A 22,387-nucleotide genomic window follows, 5' to 3' on the forward strand; every position below is an offset into this window, starting at 1 on the left:
CCATCCCTCTTCTCAGCAGCAGGCTGGATTTCTCACACAAGGCTTATGAAAGGCAGCATGGAAGGTATTGAATTAATACACAGGCAGATGGCTCCTTAGAAGGGCTGAAGGGCTGGGCATTATTTATTTATTTAAAGTTTTTATATGCTGTCCCCATTGCTACACAGCCTTGGGACGGCTCACAACAAGGGAAGGGAGAAATGTTTGGGATCCTAAGGGGGGGAACCTTCCTTGCAGAAGGTGTTCTTTTCTTCATTTGCCAGCAGAGGGAACAATGCTCACATCACAGACGCGATGCGGTGGCACCTCGGCTTACAAACTCATTGGTTCACAACCAAATCGGGTCGCAAACAAAAATTTCATGAACATTTTGGCGTGGGTCGCGAACTCCGGATTGGGTGGTGACCGCGATCGCGGCCGTATCCCCCCATCACCCCCAAGTGGAGAGATGGCCACGACCACAGCTGCTTTTGTGCAGGGAAGACGTGTGCGATCACGGGCACGCTCCTGCAGGAAAGACGGGCGTGATCTCGGCCATCTCCCCTCCCCCCAACCAGCACAATCACGGCCATCTCCCCACCCCCCCAAGTGGGGAGATGGCCACGTTCGTGCTGGGGCAGGGGGGAGATGGCCGAAATCGCGCCCATCTCTCCCACCCCTGAGCTCCTGCGATTGCGCCCATCTCCCTCCCCAGTGTGTCCCGTTCGCACCTGTCTTTCCCTCCCCCATTGCACCCGTCTCCCCCCCCCCACATGCTGGGATCATGCTGGGGGGGCGTGGAGATTATCTTTGTTTCTCTTTGTCACTTCGCTTCAATTTTTTGCTTCAATTTTGATTAAAAAAAATAGTTACAGAATGGATTAACCCTATTTACATTGAACCTTATGGGGAAATTTAGCTTGGCTCACGACCAATTTGGGTCACAACCAGAGTCCCAGAACAGATTAAGTCCGTGGGCTGAGGTACCACTGTACTGGCCTTTTTGGGGTGTTGCAGGTTGGAGCTCCAGTTCTGTTCAACATTTGGGTTGGCAGACCAAATTCTACAGCAGTTACAGAGCAATCGTACGTGGGATGCTTGAAATGTGTTCCCTTTGGTTCAGAAACGCTAATACAGGAATGTTTTCGGCTACAACTCTCAGACTCTGACCATTGATCCTGCTGGTTGGGCTGATGGGGATAATGCTTGTTGCAACAATTGACTAAGTCGACCTGATTGTTTGCATGTATGCAGGGGAGCCATTGTCCTTTGCTTTTCATACTGCAGCTCCCTAGAGGGCAGAGACCTGCCTGTTTAGTCTCATTTTTGTTCTGCCATAAAAACCGCAGAACATGGCAAGTTTGCAAGCTCTGAGGGGCAGAGACCTGTCCATTAAGCCAGTTGCTCACCATGAGAGTGAACCAAGGATCTGCACTCTCTCTTCTTGATTAGGGTACCCATCTCTGGATCAGTATGAAAAACTGTAGTGGGGGAAGCTCTGGGACAGGGATCAGAAAAACTGACGTCCATGAGTGAATAGGGAAGGTACCCCTTGTCTCAGGTATTAGAATGATGGATGAACTGATCCCTATTCATAATGGATGGACTGATCAATGCTTAATCCCCGCCCACATCCCAGATTCTCTATTTTTCTGGACTCTCTTCTCTTTTCCAGAATAGGAGGAATGCTGGGACCTCACCCTCTGTTGCCATAGCAACTGCCTCCAGTCTGGTCCAGGACCTGTTTCCGTTCTCCCCTCTTCCTTTTATTTCAGTGCTTTGTCATATTTTATTTTTAAATAGTTCTTAGGTTATTTAGCATCACCATTATTAACAGCACATATCCTGCTCTCCAGACCCCCCCCCCCACAAATCATTCACATTATTTTCTTCTATTCAGTCACAATGCAGAAGAAGGAGGTGATAATCTTTGTAAACCTCCTGGAGAGCCCTGGCTATTTGGGCAATACAGAAATGTAATGAAGGAAATCAGGTGAAGTTGGTTCAAAGAGCAGGATGGTGGACATTTGATAATTTAAATAAATTAAAAACCAGAGGTTGTTTTTAGGATTATGTACAGAATTTATTTTCCTGGGCTCCAAGATCACCACAGATGGGGACTGCAGCCAAGAAATTAAAAGAGGCTTGCTCCTGGGCAGGAGAGCTATGGCAAATCTAGACAGCATACTAAAAAGCAGAGACATCACCCTGCCCACAAAAGTGTGTATAGTCAAGGCTATGGGTTTCCCAGTGGCAATGTATGGCTGTGAAAGCTGGACCATAAGGAAGGCTGAGCGCCGAAGGATTGAGGCCTTTGAATTGTGGTGCTGGAGGAGACGCCTGCGAGTCCCTTGGACCGCAAGGCGATCAAACCTGTCAGTCCTAGAGGAGATCAACCCTGACTGCTCTTGAGAAGGCCAGATCCTGAAGATGAAGTTCAAATACTTTGGCCACCTAATGAGAAGGAAGGACTCCCTGGAGAAGAGCCTAATGCTGGGAACAATTGACGGCAAGAGAAGAAGGGGACAGGAGAGGATGAGGTGGCTGGATGGAGTCACTGAAGCAGTCAGCATGAGCTTAAGTGGACTCCGGGGGATGGTGGAGGACAGGAAGGCCTGGAGGAATTTTGTCCGTGGGGTCGCAATGGGTCGGACACAACTTCGCGACTAACAACAACTGCTAACTACTAATTTAGCCCTCCCCAGCATGCATATAGTACAGATTTTAAACACATGCATTAGGATATAGTTTAGAAGACTTTTTATTTTGGAAAAATGAAATAATTAAAAACACTGGCCATTCTACAGTGGTACAACATGTTGCTGGCACTTTGCGGGACTGGCTGGAATGGCCCTTTTTGGATCAATATTCATTTACAAGAACAATCCACCCTTTTGAGCCCATGCTAGAAGTATTCCAGACCAAAACAGACTGAATGCATCTTTTTGAGAGCATGTGAAGAGAGGGGAAATGGGAAATGATGCCACACCAATTGCAGCTTTTCTCCAAAGGCAGTTGGGAGTGTTGAAAGTTGAACATTTTGTTGGAGGGGAAAGGTAGTGGGAAAACCTGAAAGCCATGCCAGGCAGAGGCATACAACAAGGCATTCCATGACTCTAGTGGCAGGCAAGAGGTTTCTGCCTACAACCCCCAGAATCCTTTGCCACTGCATTTGCTGCAAGGGCTGAATTGTTTAAAGAGAGTACTGATGCTGTTAAATCCTCTCTCTTTTTAATGGATTGTCAAGTCCCTTTTGTTCCAATCATCTGCTCACTTGATTAGCTTTTCTTCCATTTCTTTAATTTGTATTTGCATGCACTTGCACAATCTTGCATGTCTGAAAACGACAATTTCCCTCTACCATGTGTATTTTACATTGTAGCTTTGGGGGGAAATGTGCATTTTGGGCTGGCTTTTTAAATGAATATTTTTCCACCAGTGCAAGTTAATTAACATTCTGGGAAACTAGTATGCAAGTTCATACATAGCTGTAGAGGGTATGTATTCATTTTTTTGTATTTGAAAATTTGCAGTCATACAAATCCAAACTCATTTGCATCCATGGCAGATTTCACTGTCATTCCTAGCTTCCTGAAAATGTGTTGGCCTACAACTCCCATCAATCCCAGGCAACATGGGTATTGTACTTAAACACATCATGTAGGCACTAAAGCTTGCTTAGGACAATCACATGACCTGGTTCTCCTTTCGGTGCACTAGAAAATGGAAAGGTTGCATTGCATATGAAGCCACATAGCTCTCCCTCCTCCCAACCAAATTTAAACCACTTATCTTCGTTCCCCGATCCCTTCTCTCCACAAAGAATATACCCAGAAATTCTAGCAACCTGATTTTCACGTGTTTGATTAGCACATCAACTTACCCTACTTCTCTCCATCTAAAAAATGTCAGGCTGCCTTCTCATTGCAGGTTGTGTGAAAGGACCATTGGCTGAGCAATGACAGACGTGACGCTGGATAGCTCTTCCCTTTCTTAATTTACTGGGGCACTTTGCAACAGAGTGCAACTTTTGGGAAAGTGTGCACAAGAGCCAGGGACACCCCCGGCTGATGCGAACAAGGCAGCGGGTCATTTTGGAAAGGGCAGAATGGTTGGCAACAAAGACCCTGCCTCCACCATCCTTGGGGGTCCAGAAACATGGTTACTTTATATTCACAGCTATTTTAATCCTACAGACATAAAATGCCCACCTCCAATTTGTGGGGCTCAAGGCTCACAGCAAGGCAAAAGATTCTAAAAAGGCACGTTTGAAATGAGACAGATGCCGCTGAACCTGGGCTCACTCAGAAACTACTAGGAAGTATCGTACTGCAAGAGTGCCAAAGGCTCTCTTCCAGGTAATTCCTAGAGTTCTTAGGAGCCACTGCTCATGTCTGAAACCTGGAGGCATCCTTATGGGCCCTTCTGTGGCTCGGCGCATTCCTCCTGCAGGCTCCCAGGCTCCTTGTGGTCTTTTCCCAGGGCTTGGAGGCCATCGCTGTCTTTCCCGTAGTCATCCATCGGCACATCGGGGCGTTCCACCAAACTGGGGGCAAAGGGGCCCACCACCCAGGGGAGGGGCACATTCTGCACGACGTAGTCCACCATCTCATCAACGGACCCGCGTGCCTTGGAGATCCGTTCGCAGCTCTGCAGCAAGACGGCCGTGGGCACCTCTTGGAAGGAACTGGCAGATGAGTAGGAAGCGCAAAAGTCTTCCACAACGTGTCGGACCAGCTGGACTTTGTCCTGGATACTGGCAGGCAGCCCTTGGACGTTGGACATGAGCGTTAGGCAGGAGAGCTGCAGCTGCTGTGTGAGCCCCCGGAACAAGGCGAGGGCCTGGGACTCCACCTAGAAGATACAAAAGCAAGGACCTTCGTGTGCCGTCCGCACGGCCACATGCAGCTCCCACCATGCTGTCCTCTTTTTGGGAAACTGGACAGTGGCTGCACCAAGTACACAGCACTAATTAGGCTTCTTGCAAGCTAAATTAACCAGGTTTAGCACCAAGTTGTTGCTGTGAAGCAACAAGATGGACTAATGTACCATGAAAGCAAGCTAAATATCATTTTTTTTTCATGCTAGGCAGTAATCTGAGGAAGCAAACAGTAGATTTCAGGTTCCCACAAACAGGAAGGAATCCTTCTGCCACGCCGCACGTGAAAAATGGGAATCTGGTTGCACTGCCTTCGTTCATGGATTCCCCCTCAGGTTGGCTTGCTTCCCAAGACTGGCCTGAGCCCAGAAAGACATCTGCAGATGCTTCATCCCAGCCATGAAGGCGGCACAAGCCACACCAGGAAACAAACGCAGGGCGTGGTAAGGTGGACTGCATTTCTGTTTAAATGAGGATTTGCATTCTAAATTAGCATCGATAAATGCTCATTAGCATATGCACACGTTATGGATGTCCCTGTCCTCTCTTTTTGGCAATGGTCACCCTACCCCTCCCCTGGGTCACTGTGACAGTGCAGCGGTCCTTTGTCTTGAAAAGGTGTGTCTGGTGCCACCTTGGCATCTATTCGGCACTAGGAGAAAACCTTTTTATTTTCTAAATATCTTAATAACTAAGCCCATGTCTCTTATTGATGAACCAGTTTAAAAACTATTTATAAATTGCTGCTGTGCTTGGTTATTTGTCCTTGATTGTTCTATTGTTTTACAGTTCTTAAGGTGTTTACTAAATACTATAATACTATGCTATAATATAAATTATAAATACTATAATAGTACTTTTAGGTGTTTGTATTGCTTTATGAGTATTTTAAGGATTGTTTTTATGATTTTAATATTTGAAAACCACCCAGAGAGCCTTGTGGGCTATGGGACAGTATATAAATATAATAAAACATACTAAATAAAATAACAAAAATGGCCTCTCTCCAGAGCAGAGAGGCAACTGGGACAAGCTACCTCTGGGTGAGCAGATGGGTCCAAGGGTTTATCACTCCCAGTTTGCTTCTGACTCCAGTCCAACCACATCTGGTGCAGCTTTTCCTGAGCACCATGCCATTTCTGGTCCACACCCTGTTTGACATGGTCGATCTGACAAAATGGGACAAAAAGGGTGGGGAGAGGAGGTGGGGGGAACCCATCAGACTTGTTACGTACTGGAGCAAGGTCTCCACAATCCACTCACGCGCCACCTTCCAGTTCGCGGGGGCACAGACAGCGGGGGGAGCCGAGTGATGGACTCGTATGCCTCCCTGCTTTCCCTTTTCTCCCCAGGCTGTGACCTTCAGTGCCTGCCCACGTGCGTCCCACATCGCTGGGTGAAAAGGCATCTCCCCATCGGCACACCCAATTCAAGCAGGTCCTTTGCTTTCATTGCTGCTGCCCTGAAGTTGGAATGTTTGTGATGCATTCCGTGACTGCACAGCAACGTGGCCGGGGATGATGTCTGGGTGGTCCAGTTGAGGAATGCGACTGAGGAAGAAGATGGCCGCACTCTTACCAGCACGATGGTTTGGTGAAGCTGAGAGAGGATGTCTTGGGTGCTCTGCTTCGCCTCCTTCAGCTTGGCCAGGGAGTGCTGGAAGGCACGGTGGCGGAGCTTGGTCGACAGCGACCCCAAGCGCACGAAGTAGCTCCGCTCCTGCCTCTGCTGCTCCACGGTGGCCATCTCAAAACCCTCCACGGAGGTGGCCAGCATGGCTGAGAGGAGGAGGGGAAACAGCTTAGATGTTTGCAGCAAGAGCAGGGGAGAAACTCTCGGGGTTTACATGCCAGGGGGCTGGAGGGACAGGAGCTGGGGCAAGGACACAGTGGAGGCCTCAGGCAGGTTCCCTAGATGGCCACACCCCTTGCACTAGCTCCACCCCTTCCTCTTGCCCCCCACCCCCCAGCTGCTTGGTGGTTTCCCAGCTTTTGTGCAAGCCCCCCTATTCCAAAAGAAAAATGCCTTTCTGAAAGAGAGCTTTAGGCTCCAATGGGGTGTTTTTTAAAGGGTTGGCCCCTCCTCTTTTGCCTTAGGCCCGCCCACCACTGGGAGGCAGCCCCCCAGGACTTCTCCAGCATGGGGTGTGGCCCATGGGCTGAAAAACCGGCTCAAGCTTCGCTGTACCCCAATCCGCCTCTCCCCAAATGGGCTGGGCTGCTGTTCCCAGCCCACTTGGGGAGCTGGGGAGAGGGCAGCTGAAGGACGGGCTGGGGCGTATGGGAGCTGGGGCGTATGGGAGCTGGGAGACAATGGGGATGAAGGCCTTAACCCACCCAGCTCTTGATCTGTCATGGGGAGGTACTGGTCCACCAGCTTCTCTGAGGTGACCAGCACGGCATCCATGCCGGTCGCCATCATCTGCCCCACTCTGGAGCCCATGACGGTGTTCACGCCGCCGGCCACCACCGACCGGGTCATCTCCACACTGCCCTGCACGGCCCCCTTGGCCATGTCCATCACCCCGCTGACGCCGCTGCTCACGGCACTCTTGGCCCCGTTCACGGTGCTGGAGACGGCGTCCCGGGCGCCAACCACTTTGGTGGAGACCAGCTCCTTCGTGTCTGCTACCACCTGGGAAGTGAAGGCAGAGGAAGGAAGCAAACGTATCATTTTATTAGATCCATGCCCACCTTTTTCTTTTCTGGAGAATTCAAAGCAGCTGGCATCATTCTCTTCCTCCTGTGCTTAACCTTATTCCCACAGCAAGAACCCTGTGAGGTAGGCTGGGCCGAGAATCTGTGCCTGCATCACCCTATTGGCTCCATGGCTGAGCAGGGACTAGAGCCCAGACCGCCTGCCTCCCATGCCAGCCTTGTTAAGCACCACCCCACAAATGGCTGGGAGGAGATCTTGGCATGGAAGTGGCCCAACTTCAGCGAAAGGGGGAACTCTGCCACACCGGCCAAAAGCAGCTGAGGTGTTTTATTTCCACAGAGTAAACAACTGGAATGCATCTTGCACAACATACAGGCCCTCCTTCAGGGAAATTGCGTGGAACTGCACTCAGTGGAGTCCACTGTTCCAGTGCCAGCATCCTGCACTTGTATGACCAGCACTGAATTTCTCCAGGTGTGTCCAGAAAGTCATGAGAATGAGGTCCCTATGCTCGAGAAGGGCTCTGTGAAGGGAGAGGCTGGCCAAGGTCACTTGGGGTGGGCTGCCAGGTGTAGGTACTTGAGAACACCGATCAGTTGCATTCCAGCCCTGCCAGAGTCGAGACATTCTCTTTTGTGACTCCCTGTTCAGGTGTCTCGTATTAAGAATGATGTAAGCGAGTTTGGAACAACAGTACGCGATAAATTGTGCGAAATTGGGAGAAAGTGCATCAGAAGCTTTGGAAATGGTGAGGAAAGCTGATGGGGAAGCTGCGCTATCGCTTGCACAAGATGGTCCAAGTTGAAACCGGCTCAGCTTGGAGCCTTCATCACAGCAACGCAGAGTCACAATGCTTTGGCTGTCAGAGAGTTTTTGGCAGAGAAACACCTCACGGGGCTTCCCCGTCCATCCTACAGCCCCAGCTTGGCTCCTTGCAACTTTTTCATATTCCCAAAGATGAAGAATGGTTTGAAAGGACACCATTTTGATAGTGTGGATAATGGATGTCCAGAGAGCCCCTATGCAGCCTCTGAATGCCATTGCACTTGAAGTCTTTCAGGGATGCTATGCTATGAAGAATGGACAAATCTTGGCAGTGTTGTGTACACTCACAAGGTGCATACTTTGAAGGAGACAATGTTTGATTTTAAAATTTTTCAATAAAAGAATTTTAAAAATATCATTCCTTTAACATTTAAAAGATATTTAAATACCATTTAAAAATATCATTCAAAAAAGCTCATTACTTTCTGGACATACCTTGAATATGTGCTTTGAAATGCATTGGGATAGGTATTATTTGGAAATAAAGCTCCTCTTTGGATTACCTCACTGTTTTTGGGGAGATTTAGGGGAAAAGAACCCATACAACCTATGTTTCCTCAAGCTCTTTTATGGCCAATAACAGCTCAATCCTATGAAAAAAGCCCACAACCCTCAGCAAGGCAACTTTATGGCTTGCGACCTTTCATAGACCTTTCATAGAACAGAACCAAGCTTGGGATACTGCACCCAGCTAAAATGCAGGATGAAAAGTGACATTTGGACTGTGCATGTACACGAAGGCATGGAGAGATGTGTGTCAGGACGCCCTGAGAGAAATGTAGAATTTTATGGCTTTGGGGACAGCTGGACCCCACTTTATTCTGTGGAGTAATTTAGGGGCTTGGTGTTTTAATGATGCTTTGGTTATTCTTATATTACATTTATACCACTCCTTTCTTCTTCTTGTAAGGAACTCAGAGTTGCTTACAAACCATTCCTCTGTTTCTTCCTCACAACAACAACCCTGTGAGGGCAGTCAGGCTGAGAGCAAGTGACTGGCTGAGTGGGAATGAAAACCTGGATGTCCTGGGCACGCAGCCCTGCACTCTAACCACTTTATCACACTGCCGCCACTGTGGCTCTTGTTTTACTATTGCTCAGTTACTCTAATGCTTCAAGAGCTTGTGGCTTTGTTTGGCCGGGGCCTGACCAACAGCAGAGAGGGAACATCTAGAAAAGCAGAATGATAGATATTGTGTCAGCGAGTTCGGTTCTGCTGGCGGGGTACTGACCATCTCGGAGGGCCGTTGCAAGATGGGCAGCTTTTCCTCCAGCTTCTCCAGTCCTTTGCATGCATATTCATTAGCTGTTGCAACTGCAGGTGGAAAAAGGGGGGGGGGGGGGGGAGGCTAATAGCAGAATGTTTTGCCATTTAAACCTGAGTTGAGACCAGTCAATTTGGTCTGAGGGCTCCCAGGAAACACAATCTGGTTGACATCAGCGGGGGTTAACGTCTTTCTTTTTTCCAAAAATGCCCAGCTGATGTGGCTGCATGGATACACACCCCTGCCCAGGTTCTAGTCCTCATGACGGCCAGGAGTGAGCCATGGAATCAAAGGACAGCTGAGAAGCCAGTGAGATGGCTGGGAAATGGGCTGCCACTGGGGACAGGAAGAGCCTGGCCTGAGACAGCCTGTCCGGGCACCCCCCACCCCGAGCGGGCATCCCTTCCTACTGCCACCACCCCCTTCCTCACTGGGGCTCGCTTGCCAAGAAAGCGTGGTAGCCAGAAGCACCGCCTGTGCTCTCTCTCCGCACCCCACTTGCCTGGCCGGGTCAAAAGCCCAGCTGCAGTGGTGCAGAGGAGGAGAAAGCTGGGGGGCTGTGGTCAGCAAACCCCCTGCCAGGGTGTGGGTCCACGCAGCTAAGCTGACCCTTGACGCCAGTCCAGCTTTCGGGCACGGCGGCCAAGTGCCCCTGCACAGCCTGTAGATGCAAAAGCAACCACACAAAAGCTTGTGGCCTGCAGAATTTTAGGTGCACTGTTTGAGGCACCTGCTGCTCACAAAGGGAAGCAGGAATTGCCCCAAAAGGAGGTAGCCCGAGGACGTGAGGAAGTGCCATGCAAGATGAAGGAGGACGCCATGTTCACCCACTTTGTGGCTCCAGTTTGGTGAGGAGGGGCTGGGCGCCGCTAACGGCCGCAGCCGTGATGGTCTTCACCCCCTTCTCGGCCACATCGCAGACGGACTTGAGGTAAGGGTGAGTCTCTTTCGTGGAGGTATAGGCTGTGGAGACCATGTTGTAGGTCGAGCTCACCAGCGGCAGGTTGGCCATACGGACCACCGCGTTCTGCCAAGCGAGGAGGGGGAAAAGGAAAAGAGAAATTGGGCGTTGCATGTAGGAGCAGAGCAGAGCACAGTCACGGGAGGTACTGCGAGTTCAGGGAAATGAGATGGTTTGCAAAGAGAAACACAAACAGCTATTCGAAACGGGAGCAGCCCTCCACGCCAAGGCGCATCACAGAATGTCAGCAGAGGGGAAAACAAAACAGAACAAAACAGAAAATGAAAGACAATGGAGATTGCAACATCTTACTGCTTACAGCCTGATGCCCCCAGCCCGGTGGCTTCCAGAGCCTTTGGACTACAAGCCCCATCATCCATAGCCAGCACGTCAATACCGCATTCTACTAGCAATCTCCATTTTTCTTATATTAATCCGGAGTTATCATGAATAATTAATAAAAAGCTATTAAGATTAATAACAATCATTGTGAATACTTAATGACAATGATTGCCGATGATGCATTATTGTTAATGATTGTTTTGATCATATTGCATTATGTTTATATCCCACCCATCTCTCTCTTGCAGGGAACGTGAGGCACCAATACAAGGTTTTCCTGCGGTCTGTTATGCTCACAACAACCCTGTGAGGTAGGTTAGGTTAGGTTGAAAGCTCAGGATCACTCAGTGAGTTTCATGGCTGAGAAGGACTAAAAACCAGACCTCCTGAGCCCTGTGCTAACACTCTTGCTGCTATGCTATGCTGGCAGTAACAATAATAAAAATAACAGCCACTGTTAAATCACTCTGAAATTAAATCCTGGTTTAGTCCCAAGGTTATCACTGTGGAACTGATTGGGGCTTTAGAAAGAAAAGAAATGGGAATTGTTTCTAAGTGTTGAGAATCACAATTTTCCAGCAGCAGTTTCTGAGAAGCGCATCCTGTTAGGGAAAAACAGGAGTCTAATAACAGATTTTGACCAGAAAAATCCCGCTTGGAAGGTCCAGCAGCAGAGAGAATTGAAGGATTTCTTGGATCTGTGAGACAGTGAAGTTGGTTTTCCATTAAGATTCCGGAACTGAAAAATAGGCTGGGGTACCATGCAAGTTTGTGATACTGAGACTGGAAAATGCCACCCCATTAATGTTTCTCAAACATCGCATTTGCCCAATCCAATTGAAAACTCTCCAGAGGGAACATTTTCAGGTCACTTGCTGCGATTCAAACCTGCAAGCAGAGGTGCTGCAAAGTGCTTTCCATCCTGTTGGGTCAAGCCCTTTGCTAGGAAATGTTTAACCCCTAGAAGTGCAAAGGAACCTCCCACGAGCAAGCAAGCTGCATCGCTCCGATCTGCAGGAAATGGCACTTCCAGGACCAACTTGCCTGCCAAACCAAACAGCTGGGCTTCCTGTTCCCCATCCCTTTTCCTTTGTGCATCTTAGGCAGTGACCCAATTGATGTTTTGACAGAAAAACATCCCATGGATCCCAGGTGGCAAGGGAAATGCTGCGGGTTGTAGGATGCCATTGGCTAAACACACAGAGCTTTTCCGTGCCCTCCGATGCTTCCTGCTGACCTTCCCAGCGTTCAGGAGAGATGGAAGGGGATTGCGTCTCCCACTGTCCCTGCCTGGCTGGCGCTGTAATTCACACCCCGGGTTCCCAGCCTGCTTCCAAGGCCGCCCAGCAACCGCTCGGGGCCCCGCTCCAAGGCCAGGAATTAGCTCCCGGCTGTGCTGCTGGAGCAAGAGAACCACGCGGCTCCTTCCCAAAGAGGCAAGAACACCCAACTCCATCAATCCGTCTAATCTGCCATCCAGTCAACCAACATGCTGGTTTCTTTGCCTGTTCACGCATTAGATTTCCACCCACTTCTTTCTTACAAGAAACTCAAAGCAGCCCCCCCATTTCCCCCCCCATTGCTCACCCTCTTGCCCCTGTGAGGCAGGCTGGGCCGAGCCAGTGGCTGCCCCAAAGACCCCAGCGGGCCCCATGGCTGAGTGGGGACTGGCAGCCCCACGCCCTGAACCTCGGCCCCACACGGGCGCTGCTCTCACAGGGGCCACCAGCTTCGCGGAAACGCCTCCCAAGGAGGACACGAGCGCGCCGGCACCCTCCTGCCCACGTTCCCCAGCACGGGGGCACAGTGGCGCAGGCCTCTGAGCCCGGAGGTGGCTTGAAGTCATTGGGACCAGCAGCTAGTGGCAGCCGGGTTCCTCCAGTGCCCCTCCGAAGATGTCCGGACGGGCGCCTCGCTGTTTTGTAGGGGAGGAGTTCACGGGCAGCCCCCCAGCTCTGCAGGGCACCCCCAAGGACGGCAGCCGGGTGACTGGCAAGGTCGGCTGTGCATTCCTTGAAAAGCAGCGCTTTCACGGGGCCGGAGGACCTGGCGGGGGACTCATTCGGGGTCATCACTCCTGGTGCGTCTGGCTCACTTCCCCGCGGCAAGGCAGCCTTCCTGCAGCGCCTCCTCGCGGTTTGGCCCAAGCAACCCTGGTGAATGTTCAGCTCCGTCAGGCAGTGCAAGACATTCCCAAAAGGGCGGGTGTGTTCAGAAAACCGACGTTGTTTTACCCCACGAGGGGGGAGCGTGCTTTGTAAACACCGCATGCTACAAACGATGCCCAGGCCCAAAGCATGCGCGCAAGAACACCGATTCCACACGCTAGCGAAAAACAGTGTGCAAACCGATGTGGAAGCAGGTGAGGTGAGGTGCCGAAACCCAACCAAGAGACTGAGCTGCGGGCCTTGCGCATCCACCTGGCCTCCACCTGCTCCAGCTCGGCGCCGCCACTCACCTGGGGCTCGGCCTCTTTGCCAGCGGGAACGGCTTGCTGCTGCACATCGCTTCCTTCGGACGACATGGTAGCCCTACAAGGAAGGAGGAGCGTCTGTTAGGAGTTCCTACATCTTCTGGCAACGCCCAGTGAAACTTAGGGAACTCCCTGATGCGTGATATGGCAAGGATGCTGGGTAAAAAGCCTTCGGTAAGCGCCTTCTGTTGTCTGCTACTTTACCCAAGTGCGACTGGTTTATTTCTTCAGGTTTACTCATAAGGTGAGTATAGCACATGGCAATTGCTGGGGGGATGGCAGCGTCCAAGTGTGTTTGCCTGCACACCTGTGCAACTTGGTGGTGTGTACTCTGCAAGGTTGTGGACCCGGAGAAGCATCCAGCCATGATAAGGGCCTGCACAAATGTGGACAGGAGCACCCCATTCCATCAACAGTGTGTCCCTCTCCAACCTTTGGGAAAAAATCTCCCCCCTCCCCCTCCACAGTTTGCAGGCTTCCCATCTGTCCCAAATCTGAGCAATCCTGAAACACACCCAATTCAGCCCCCCTCTTCCCAGGAACACTAATTACAGGGAATAGCAGCTCTGTGGACAATTCTGGGGGACATCCAGTATAGCCTGTAAAGAATTCTGAGAAGACAGTCTAATGACCATCTTGGAAGTTCCATTGTAGAGTTTGAAGAGGTTTCAGGAAATGAGATACTTGGTGTAGAAAATGTGATTCTTCTTGAGGTTAAAGAAACCTTGGCTGGCTTTGCAACTGAGGGAAAACATCCCTTACTCCAAAATTGGAGCACTGCCCCCACCCTCTCCCAAGACAAGCCTTCCCCGAAAGCACTTTCCACGTATTTTGAGCCATGACTCGGCAGAGGCAGTCTGGGCGAAACTTAGGGGTTTTGATAGGAAAAGGGACCTGACAGTGGGGGCAAGTTATCGCCCTCCAGGTCAACTTGAGACCCTGGATGATGTCCTGACAGGCCAGATTCGAAGGATATCTCGGGGGAGAGAGACAGTAATTATGGGAGATTTCAATATTACTTGGGATATTACTTGGGAGACTCACTCAGCAGTGATAGCCAGGTCACATTGCTTCCTGGAAGCTATAGAGGGAGGGTTTTTCACACAGAGTGTCCAAGAGGTGACAAGGGGGGGGAAACATCCTTGACTTGGTCTTGACCAATAGGGAGGAGCTGATAGATGAAGTACAGATTAGGGGAGCTCTGGATGCGAGTGATCCCTCCATCCTCTGCTTTGAGATCAGGGGACTGGGGACGTGCAGCAGGTCGAGCACTAGACGCTGGGACTTCCAGAGGGCCAACTCTGGCCATTGAAGGCCAGACTGGGCAAAGCCTCCTGGGACAGGTTACTGGGAGGCAAGGGAGTTGAGGCGGGGTGGGTGGCACTCAAAATGGAGGTTTTGGAGGCGCAAGCCTTGACGATACCTCTAGTCAGTAAGGTGGGGAGGCAGAGGAGAGTGCCACCATGGATCCAAAGGAGGTGGTTAGAGGGATTAGACACAAGAGGAACCTCAGTAGGAAATGGGTACTGGGGGAAATAGACAAAAGGGTATACCGGGAGGAGGAGGCCCATTGCAGGGGGATTCTTTGCAAGGCTAAGGCCAATTATGAGCTGAGACTTGCCAAGAATATCAAGAGCAACAAAAGGGCTTCTTTCAGCATATAAATAGGAAGAGGAAGGGAAGACAAGTAGTGGGACTGCTAAACAAGGAGGAAGGGGATCCAGTGACTGATGCGAGGGAACAGGCACAGATGCTAAATGATTATTTCGCATGGGAGATTAGATGAGGCCTAAGATTAGAGGGATTTAGGGGCACAGATTAGAGTCACCCCCCTTGAAGTTGAGGGGCTCCTCAGGGCATTGGACGTTACAAAGGCGCCAGGCCCTGACGGGTTACACCCGAGAGTACTTAGAGAGTTGGCAGGGGTTCTCTCACGCCCGCTGGCCTCCATTTTTGAGGGCTTGTGGAGAACGGGTGAAGTTCCAGAGGAATGGGGGGGGGGGGTCAGTGGGCCCAATTTTCAAAAAGTGTAGAAGAAGAGACATGGGGAATTACAGACCTGCTAGCCTTAAGTCCATTGTAGGAAAAACAATGGAAAGGCTCCTAATAGAGAAAGATCTAGTGATGCTAGATAAGGAAGGGAGGCTGGCAGCCACACAACACGGCTTCCGCAGAAACAGGTCCTGCCAGACAAACCTTGTGGAATTCTGTGACAAGGTTTTGCGATGGCTAGACAGAGGGATGTGGTTTACCTGGATGTGGTTTACCTGAATTTCAGCAAGGCCTTTGACAAAGTGCTCCATGGTATACTGTTGAGAAACTGAGGAGTTTTGGGATACACCAAAGCACTGTCCGGTGGATTAGGGCATGGCTGGCTGACTGAAAGCAGCGGGTAACCATTAGTGAGGAATCATTGGGATGGTGGCCAGTAACAAGCGGGGTCCCCCAGGGCTCTGTCCTGGGGCCGATCCTGATCCAAGGTTCAGTTTGGATGCCAGGAAGCCCTTCCTGACAGTCAGGACCCCGAGGGTGTGGAATGGGCCTCCATGGGAGGTGGCTGAGGCCCCATCGGGGAGGGTGTTCAAGGATAGGCTGGACATGCACATGGTGGGCATGTCGTGAGCGAAGCTGGCTGGAGCCGGGGGTCAGACTAGATGGCCCGAGAACCCCTTGGAACTCACTCTGTTTCTATGTTTCTAAGTATTTTGGACCATGACTCCCATTGCCCTCAGTGTGATCAGGCAGATGGGAGTTGTAGTCCAACATATCTGGAGGCACCAGATCTGCAGAGGACTGTAGGGTTGTCTTTCATCCTGAAGGCCACATTTTTGAGATGTTCCGGGGGGTCGGGGGAGCCTGCCAGGGCAGGCAGGTCTGAAGGCAAAAGGGGAAGGGCCAAACGCAGAAGGGGGCAGGGCCTAAATCTAAAAAATGCCAGCCTGTATTTACTCTTGCTGCCTACAGTGTAAGCTTCAGGAACAATTTTAGAATTGTGGTGGGGGGGGGGCACATGGGAATATTTGGGAAGCTCCCAAACAGTTGGCACTTGGAGACAAGTGTGTGAGCCTGGGGAATGGGGTGGGTCCCTCTTGGGAACTCTGGAGGACCGGATGGGGACCCCCAAAATCTGGATCTGGTCCCTGGCCCTGGGATTACCCAGCCATCACTAGATGTTTTGTTGGGCAGCTCCTTGTTTTGGTCTCTTTCTCGAGGGTGTTTTTTGGGGGGGTGCCATTGTGTTCTGTGCTGTAAGTAGAAGTCTGCTCAGTCGTTTCACACCCCAGTAACAGGTGGCAAACAACTGCACCCCATATTACAATTACATATTACAATGCAACCCTCTCACAGAATGCACAAAACTGTTGCGCTGAAACGCCACAAAGACAAAGCCATTCCCTAAGCCGAGCAAACGCTCCAAAAAATCCATGCCATCTCATCAGACTCCCAATTCCAGTTTCTTTGGTTATGGGGCTTAAGGAGGGAAGGCCAGTTCCACATTCCGCAGAGCAGGATCTGGAAAGAAGCTCTTGAAGGCTGGTTAGAGATTTTAATCCGAGATAAAGAGAAGCCCAAGGGGAGGGGGAATAAACCTCTTGCCATGAGCTAGCCCAGGATGTTCTACAGCGAAGGTGAAGAGCGGCAACCCCTGAAACCAACCCATCCTGGGGGGTCCCCAGTAGGCTGCGCTTTCTTCCCCTGCCTGCTTTCTCTCCAGCTAAACTTCATTAAACTTCATTTTGTACATTTTCTCCCCATGGGTCCCTTGCTCAATCCGTCAACACTTTCACTGCCACTGACTGCGTTCAGTTGTTGTATGTGCTGTTGTTGCAACATGGGATATTGCACTGTTGGAACCCAGCCATGCTAGCAAACCACAATTTGTTAATAACCCACAGTTCACAGCCCAACAACAAGCCGTATAGAGACTCTGGCTTGTTAGGACTGCACAAGGACTCATGATGCAATGACAACCCAAACTTAATCGCTGATTGCAAGTTATTGTTTCTATTTAAAACAGCCCTGAATTCAGAACCCTGAGGACTAGCAGCTTAGTTTGTTTTTAAGGAGCTTGACAGCAGTGCATTTTATCCAAGCCCACCTAGAAACCCTGGAAAGCTATCACCAGGCAGCATAAACACTACAGGGCTAGGCAGACCCCTGAGTTCTCTAAGGCGCAGATTCTGCTTTTCTTGATCTGGAAAAAGGAGCACCCAAACAAACTGAAAAGTGCTGTTGAGGGCTGGGGAGTCAAAAGAAGCATAGGAGAAATGGCCAGAGCAACATGGCATCCAGGAGACAGAGCAGATGGGAGCTGGAGTCCAACACAAGGAAGAATATGTGAAAAGCGGCTGAGGTCATGCCAGGAATGACCACAAAGAAGTTCATAAAACACAGCAATTACAGTGAAGGGTGCAAGTACAGCCTTCTGTGGTTCTTGTTTGGTCCTCTGCAGTTCCTGAAATGTTTCTCCCCCAAAGCACCAACTGTTTGCCCATTTCTGGCTTTTGTGCAGCCTCCACCTCCAATTCTAAAAGTTTGAAACCCCTCTCCGGGAGGGGTCTGGGAGCGGTCTGGGAGGCCAGAGGCCAGAATTTCACCACAGGTGTTCTTCCTTTGCCCTGCCCAGGACTGGCATGCAGCCCCCCCTCCACACCCCCACTCAGGGGTCCTCTGATACAGGATTTGCCCCTTGGACTGGAAGGGGCTCTGCAGCAGCGATGGAAAGGCAGCCAAGGCAGGAGAGCTGCTCCAGGTCTCACCAGGTAAGCTGAAGCAGGAGGGGGAAAGGACCCAGCCAGGACACCTTAGCCAAACATGCTCAGGTTTGTCCTAGCTGTAAACTTTCCCCTACTGGGCTACTTGCCACTGGCATGGAAAGGGCTTACTCATTTTAAGAGAACACTGCGCCAGAAAGGTCAGCCTTAGAGGACAGGCGCATGGCGATGCGAGCATGGGTCCTAGTTGCGCAATTTGTGGCATGCCTTACCTTTGCCAGAGAGGGGTGGGGAATGCAAAACAGGTGGATTAGGGCATAAGAGGATGTACTGTTCCCTGAACATTATTTCCTGCCCCACACCCCCAAAATAAACCCCTGGCTTTGGGAAGAGGCAGTGAAGAATGTGCTCAGAAATCATCCCTAACTCCAACAAGGCTCAGTTCAGAAAAGCACAAGACCTTTGCGCACTTCCTGGTCAGTAAGAACTGAAGGCTGCATGACCAGTGTGTTGTGTTTCTAGCCCTCATGGAATAATGACGTAACTGTAGTGCGTAATGCTATGAAGTGTCATGCAAGGTTGTTTGCTGTGCAAAGAGCCAATATTAGTTTTAATTTACTGTAGGAAAAACTGGGCGCAGGGAGAAAACTTTGTGGCCTCTGCATTGTGGTCTCAACAATGCAGCAGCTCAGGTTTTTTTTTTTTTTTTTGCCAGTTTTGTTGTTCTGAACCTTTGATCCCTGTTGCTCCACCTGGGAGCATAAAGCAATCCCTTTATCTTCAGAGCAGCCCTGCAAGGTAGATTAGACTGCATGCCTGAAGTTTGATTCCAGGAGTCTCCTCATAACCTCAGGCAGCCGCTCCCCACAGTCTAACCATATGCTTCAAGTGTCAAAGCTTGTTAAACAGTCAAATCAGACCTCTTCCTCTGCAAGGAGGTCTCTGATAAGGGATCCCATCCTCAGCTAAAAGCCGTTGGGCCCATGTACCTGGCTGTGTCTTTTTCCCTTCTGCTCCAGCTTACCTGGTGAAACATGGAAGAAGGCACAGCCAAGAACGGTGATTCAGGCTGGGAAGCAATGGGCATCCTCCTCCCAAAGGAATGTATTTTGCACATTCATCTGACCAATTTATTTATTTATTTATTTATTTATTTTATTTTTCTGATTTATATCCTGCCTTTTTCCAACAAAGGGCTCAAGGCAGCTTACATCATTCTCCTCCTCCATCTTAGCCCCACAACAGCAACCCTGTGAGGTAGGTTGGGCTGAGAGTCTGTGACTGGCCCAAAGTCACCCAGTGGGCTCCATGGCTGAGCGGGGACTAGAACCCTGGTCGTCTGAGTCCCAGTCTCATGCTCTTAACCACTACACCACACTGGCTCTCATTCTGCTATTCCTGATGCAAACAGGTTGATTGAATCAGGATCATATCCTCCCATAGCTCTTGCAACTTGAAGAGGCAGTGTGGTACACTGGTTAGCATGCTGAGGGGGATGCTAGTCTCCATTTGACCCTGAAGCTCACTGACTCTCGGCCTCACCCACCTCACAGGGTTGTTGTGAGGATTCTGTAGGCCACCTTGGGTGCCTTGCAGAAAAACAGTCTGCATGTACATGAAAGGAAATCTGTCAAAGAGACACTGACTCCAGTACTGGAAATAACACACAGTTATCACAATTATTTATTATTACCCCATTCCATAGCCCAAAAAAGGTCTCACAGAGTGGTTTAGAGTCTGACAGTGAAAGAGGCAGCTCCCACTTACAATCTGGAAAAGACACGGCACACAAGGAAAGTGGAATGGGGAGGGAAGAGGAAAAAGCACTAAGAAGACTTTGAGCATTCTTCAAATCTCCCTTCAGCATCATCCAATCTGCTGCATCTTGCAGAGTGCCACTTCCACACAGTTTACTTCTGCACAGTATGCACAGAAATCCTTCCCTTGATCTGCCCCAAATCTCCCTTCACTCCCTTCATGCATGAGATGACTTTGAGTTCTAGGATTCTGAGCATGCTAGAGGAAGGAGGCACCGTCGGAAGAACTGATCACAGAGAGCCAACCTCCTTGACAGGGGAATATTCTGGGACCTGTGCTTATTTTTCATAGCATTCCTTTTTTATTTAATGCATTCATTTTTATTTTATTTATCATATTTACATCTCCACACTTTCCTGCAAGGAACTCAAGGCAACTTGTACAACCCTCCTTTCCATTCTTCCCACAACAACAGTTTTACCTAGTGGTTAGAGAGTCAGACTGGGACTTGGGTTCAAGATCCACTCAGTCATGAGCAATTACAGGCCGGTTCCTGATTCTCAGCCTAAACTACCTTGCTGGGTTGTTATGATAGCAAGAAAAGAACATACTGAAGCAACTCGTTTAAAAATGTACTCTTTGGATATCCCAGTGGTTTCAACAGAAAGGCATTAAAACATCCTTCCAATTTATCAAGCAAACTGTGGCTTTAAAAACACTCTGTGGTGCCTGATCTTATCATTTGGTCAAATTAATGGATTATCCATTAATTTGCCACAGGGTTGGATTCTTTAATCTTTGGCACTAAGTACCAGCAATTTATGAGTTTTGTTTCAAATAATCATACTCATAACCAAAGAGACTTGAGTGCATAACCTTGGACTGCAGAGGAGGAACGGCCAAAAGGACCTGCTTTTAGTAAGTTCTCACATATGAGTGCTCCAAACGCGTGCTTAAAAGTTTGCAAAAGCTGAGAGTATGGAAGCAAAAGCTAGAAATACCACATGTGGGAAGAACAGGAAGAAGAGTCCTTCCTTCCCTTTTAAGGTAGAAAGAATCTGCAAGCATTTACAGGCCGTGACTAGATGCACGAGCTGGCAGATCCGTCCCAATGAACTCAATGGGGGTCATTTCTGAGCAGGCCTGTACAGAAATCCAGGGCAAGAAGGCATTTGTATCTTGCCACCGCAAGAGACGTGCAGAGAACAGCACAACGTGTATTCATCCAGTTGGTTATTTTCTCTGTTATTTCTGAGTTTGGAAACAATGAGAAAACTTCTATACATTCCAGGACACATTGTCAACTTCGAGGAGGTTATTGTTTTTGATTCCCCCCTCCCCCCCAAACTATTGTGTTAGACTGTTGCATCAGAAAGAAGAGACCAGGGCCACCTTAAACGAAGGGGTTGTAACTCGCTGAAGATTTTGCCACCAGAAATGCCGCTCTTTTAAAGATGCAATTCGACCTGCCATTTCCCGGAAGAAGACTCAATGGACTCAGGGGGCCTTGCTCAGAGGAGACCCGTTAAAGTGTCACGGCCTTTGTCAGGAGCACCCTTCGGCCCGGGCGGGGCGGGGAGAGGGGCCGGCACTTAGAGGGGTTTGCATGTGTTTCAAAACACAACAATATTTTCCGTGACATTTCTCGAGGAGGAGCGAGACAAAGACCATTTGAGGGCAACCTACGCGAGGGTTTTGCGATCTGGTGCTGCAGGAATGCGGGCCGGGGGCTTGGGCGCCCCCGAATGTTCATCGAGTCTGCAGGCCTTTGAAAGACAACATGGTAAACTTTTTCTCTAAAATTGCTTGCAAAAGTATTTTTTGCCAAGAAAAAATAAGGGGGGGGGTAGCCTCCACCCTTTAATACAGGCCCAGTACTGAGCCATAAATCTCCTTCCGTTAACTGAAGCCAAGCACCCCACTTTTCAAATGGCTCGAGCCCCCCCCCCCCCCCGGGAGGACTACTGTGGTCATCCGCTGTAACTCTGCCCCCACCCCAACTGGGAAAAATGACATTCCAGCATCCGCCTTCTAACCCCCCACGAATGATCACTCCCTGGAAACCCTTGGAGAAAAGCCCCACGGACCCCCGATCTGGTATCCACTTACCCCTGGGTAAGCAACCGACCCGATCCCCTCAAAGCCCAGCCTGGCGACTGATCCGCTCCCAGTGGTGGGCGTGGCCACAACTTCTGGGGCAAGAGCAGGGGCTACATTGCGGCGCGTCGCAGCCAATCAGCTGAGGGGAGGGCTGGGCCGTAGCCAATGGAGAGCGGGAGCGAGGGCTGCCTGGAGAACTTGTTACAAAGAGTGAAGACCAAAATAAAGACTGACAAGGGTCAGTCGGCTAGGACACGGGCGTGGGAGGTGGTCGTGTGAATGTGACCATCCGAAGAGTAGAGCACCCCTGTTCTTTGATCATTATTCGTTTTATGTTGACTCCACACCTCTTCCTCAGTGAGCTCAGGGTGGTGTGGATCTCTTTCGGATATTACACCTTCACTTGTTGGGTAGGTTCGGTTGAGAGAGAGA

The 22,387-nt window shown here is 50.1% G+C and overlaps 1 protein-coding gene across 1 annotated transcript; it reads right to left on the reverse strand.

Moving 5' to 3' along the window:
- Positions 1 to 2,724: 2,724 nt before the first annotated feature.
- On the reverse strand, positions 2,725 to 22,054 carry LOC123016876 (perilipin-3-like). The gene is made up of 8 exons (XM_044417586.1): positions 21,965 to 22,054; positions 13,368 to 13,440; positions 10,438 to 10,633; positions 9,574 to 9,656; positions 7,195 to 7,492; positions 6,437 to 6,636; positions 5,896 to 6,027; positions 2,725 to 4,833 (listed from the first exon to the last, which is right to left on the reverse strand). The coding sequence occupies exons 2-8, from the start codon at positions 13,431 to 13,433 to the stop codon at positions 4,393 to 4,395; spliced, it is 1,416 nt and encodes a 471-aa protein (XP_044273521.1). The 5' UTR covers positions 13,434 to 13,440; positions 21,965 to 22,054; the 3' UTR covers positions 2,725 to 4,392.
- Between the last annotated feature and the right edge of the window lie 333 nt (positions 22,055 to 22,387).

The sequence above is a fragment of the Varanus komodoensis genome, unplaced genomic scaffold (genome assembly GCF_004798865.1).
Source record: "Varanus komodoensis strain SLA01 unplaced genomic scaffold, ASM479886v1 scaffold89, whole genome shotgun sequence".
NCBI lineage: Eukaryota > Metazoa > Chordata > Lepidosauria > Squamata > Varanidae > Varanus > Varanus komodoensis.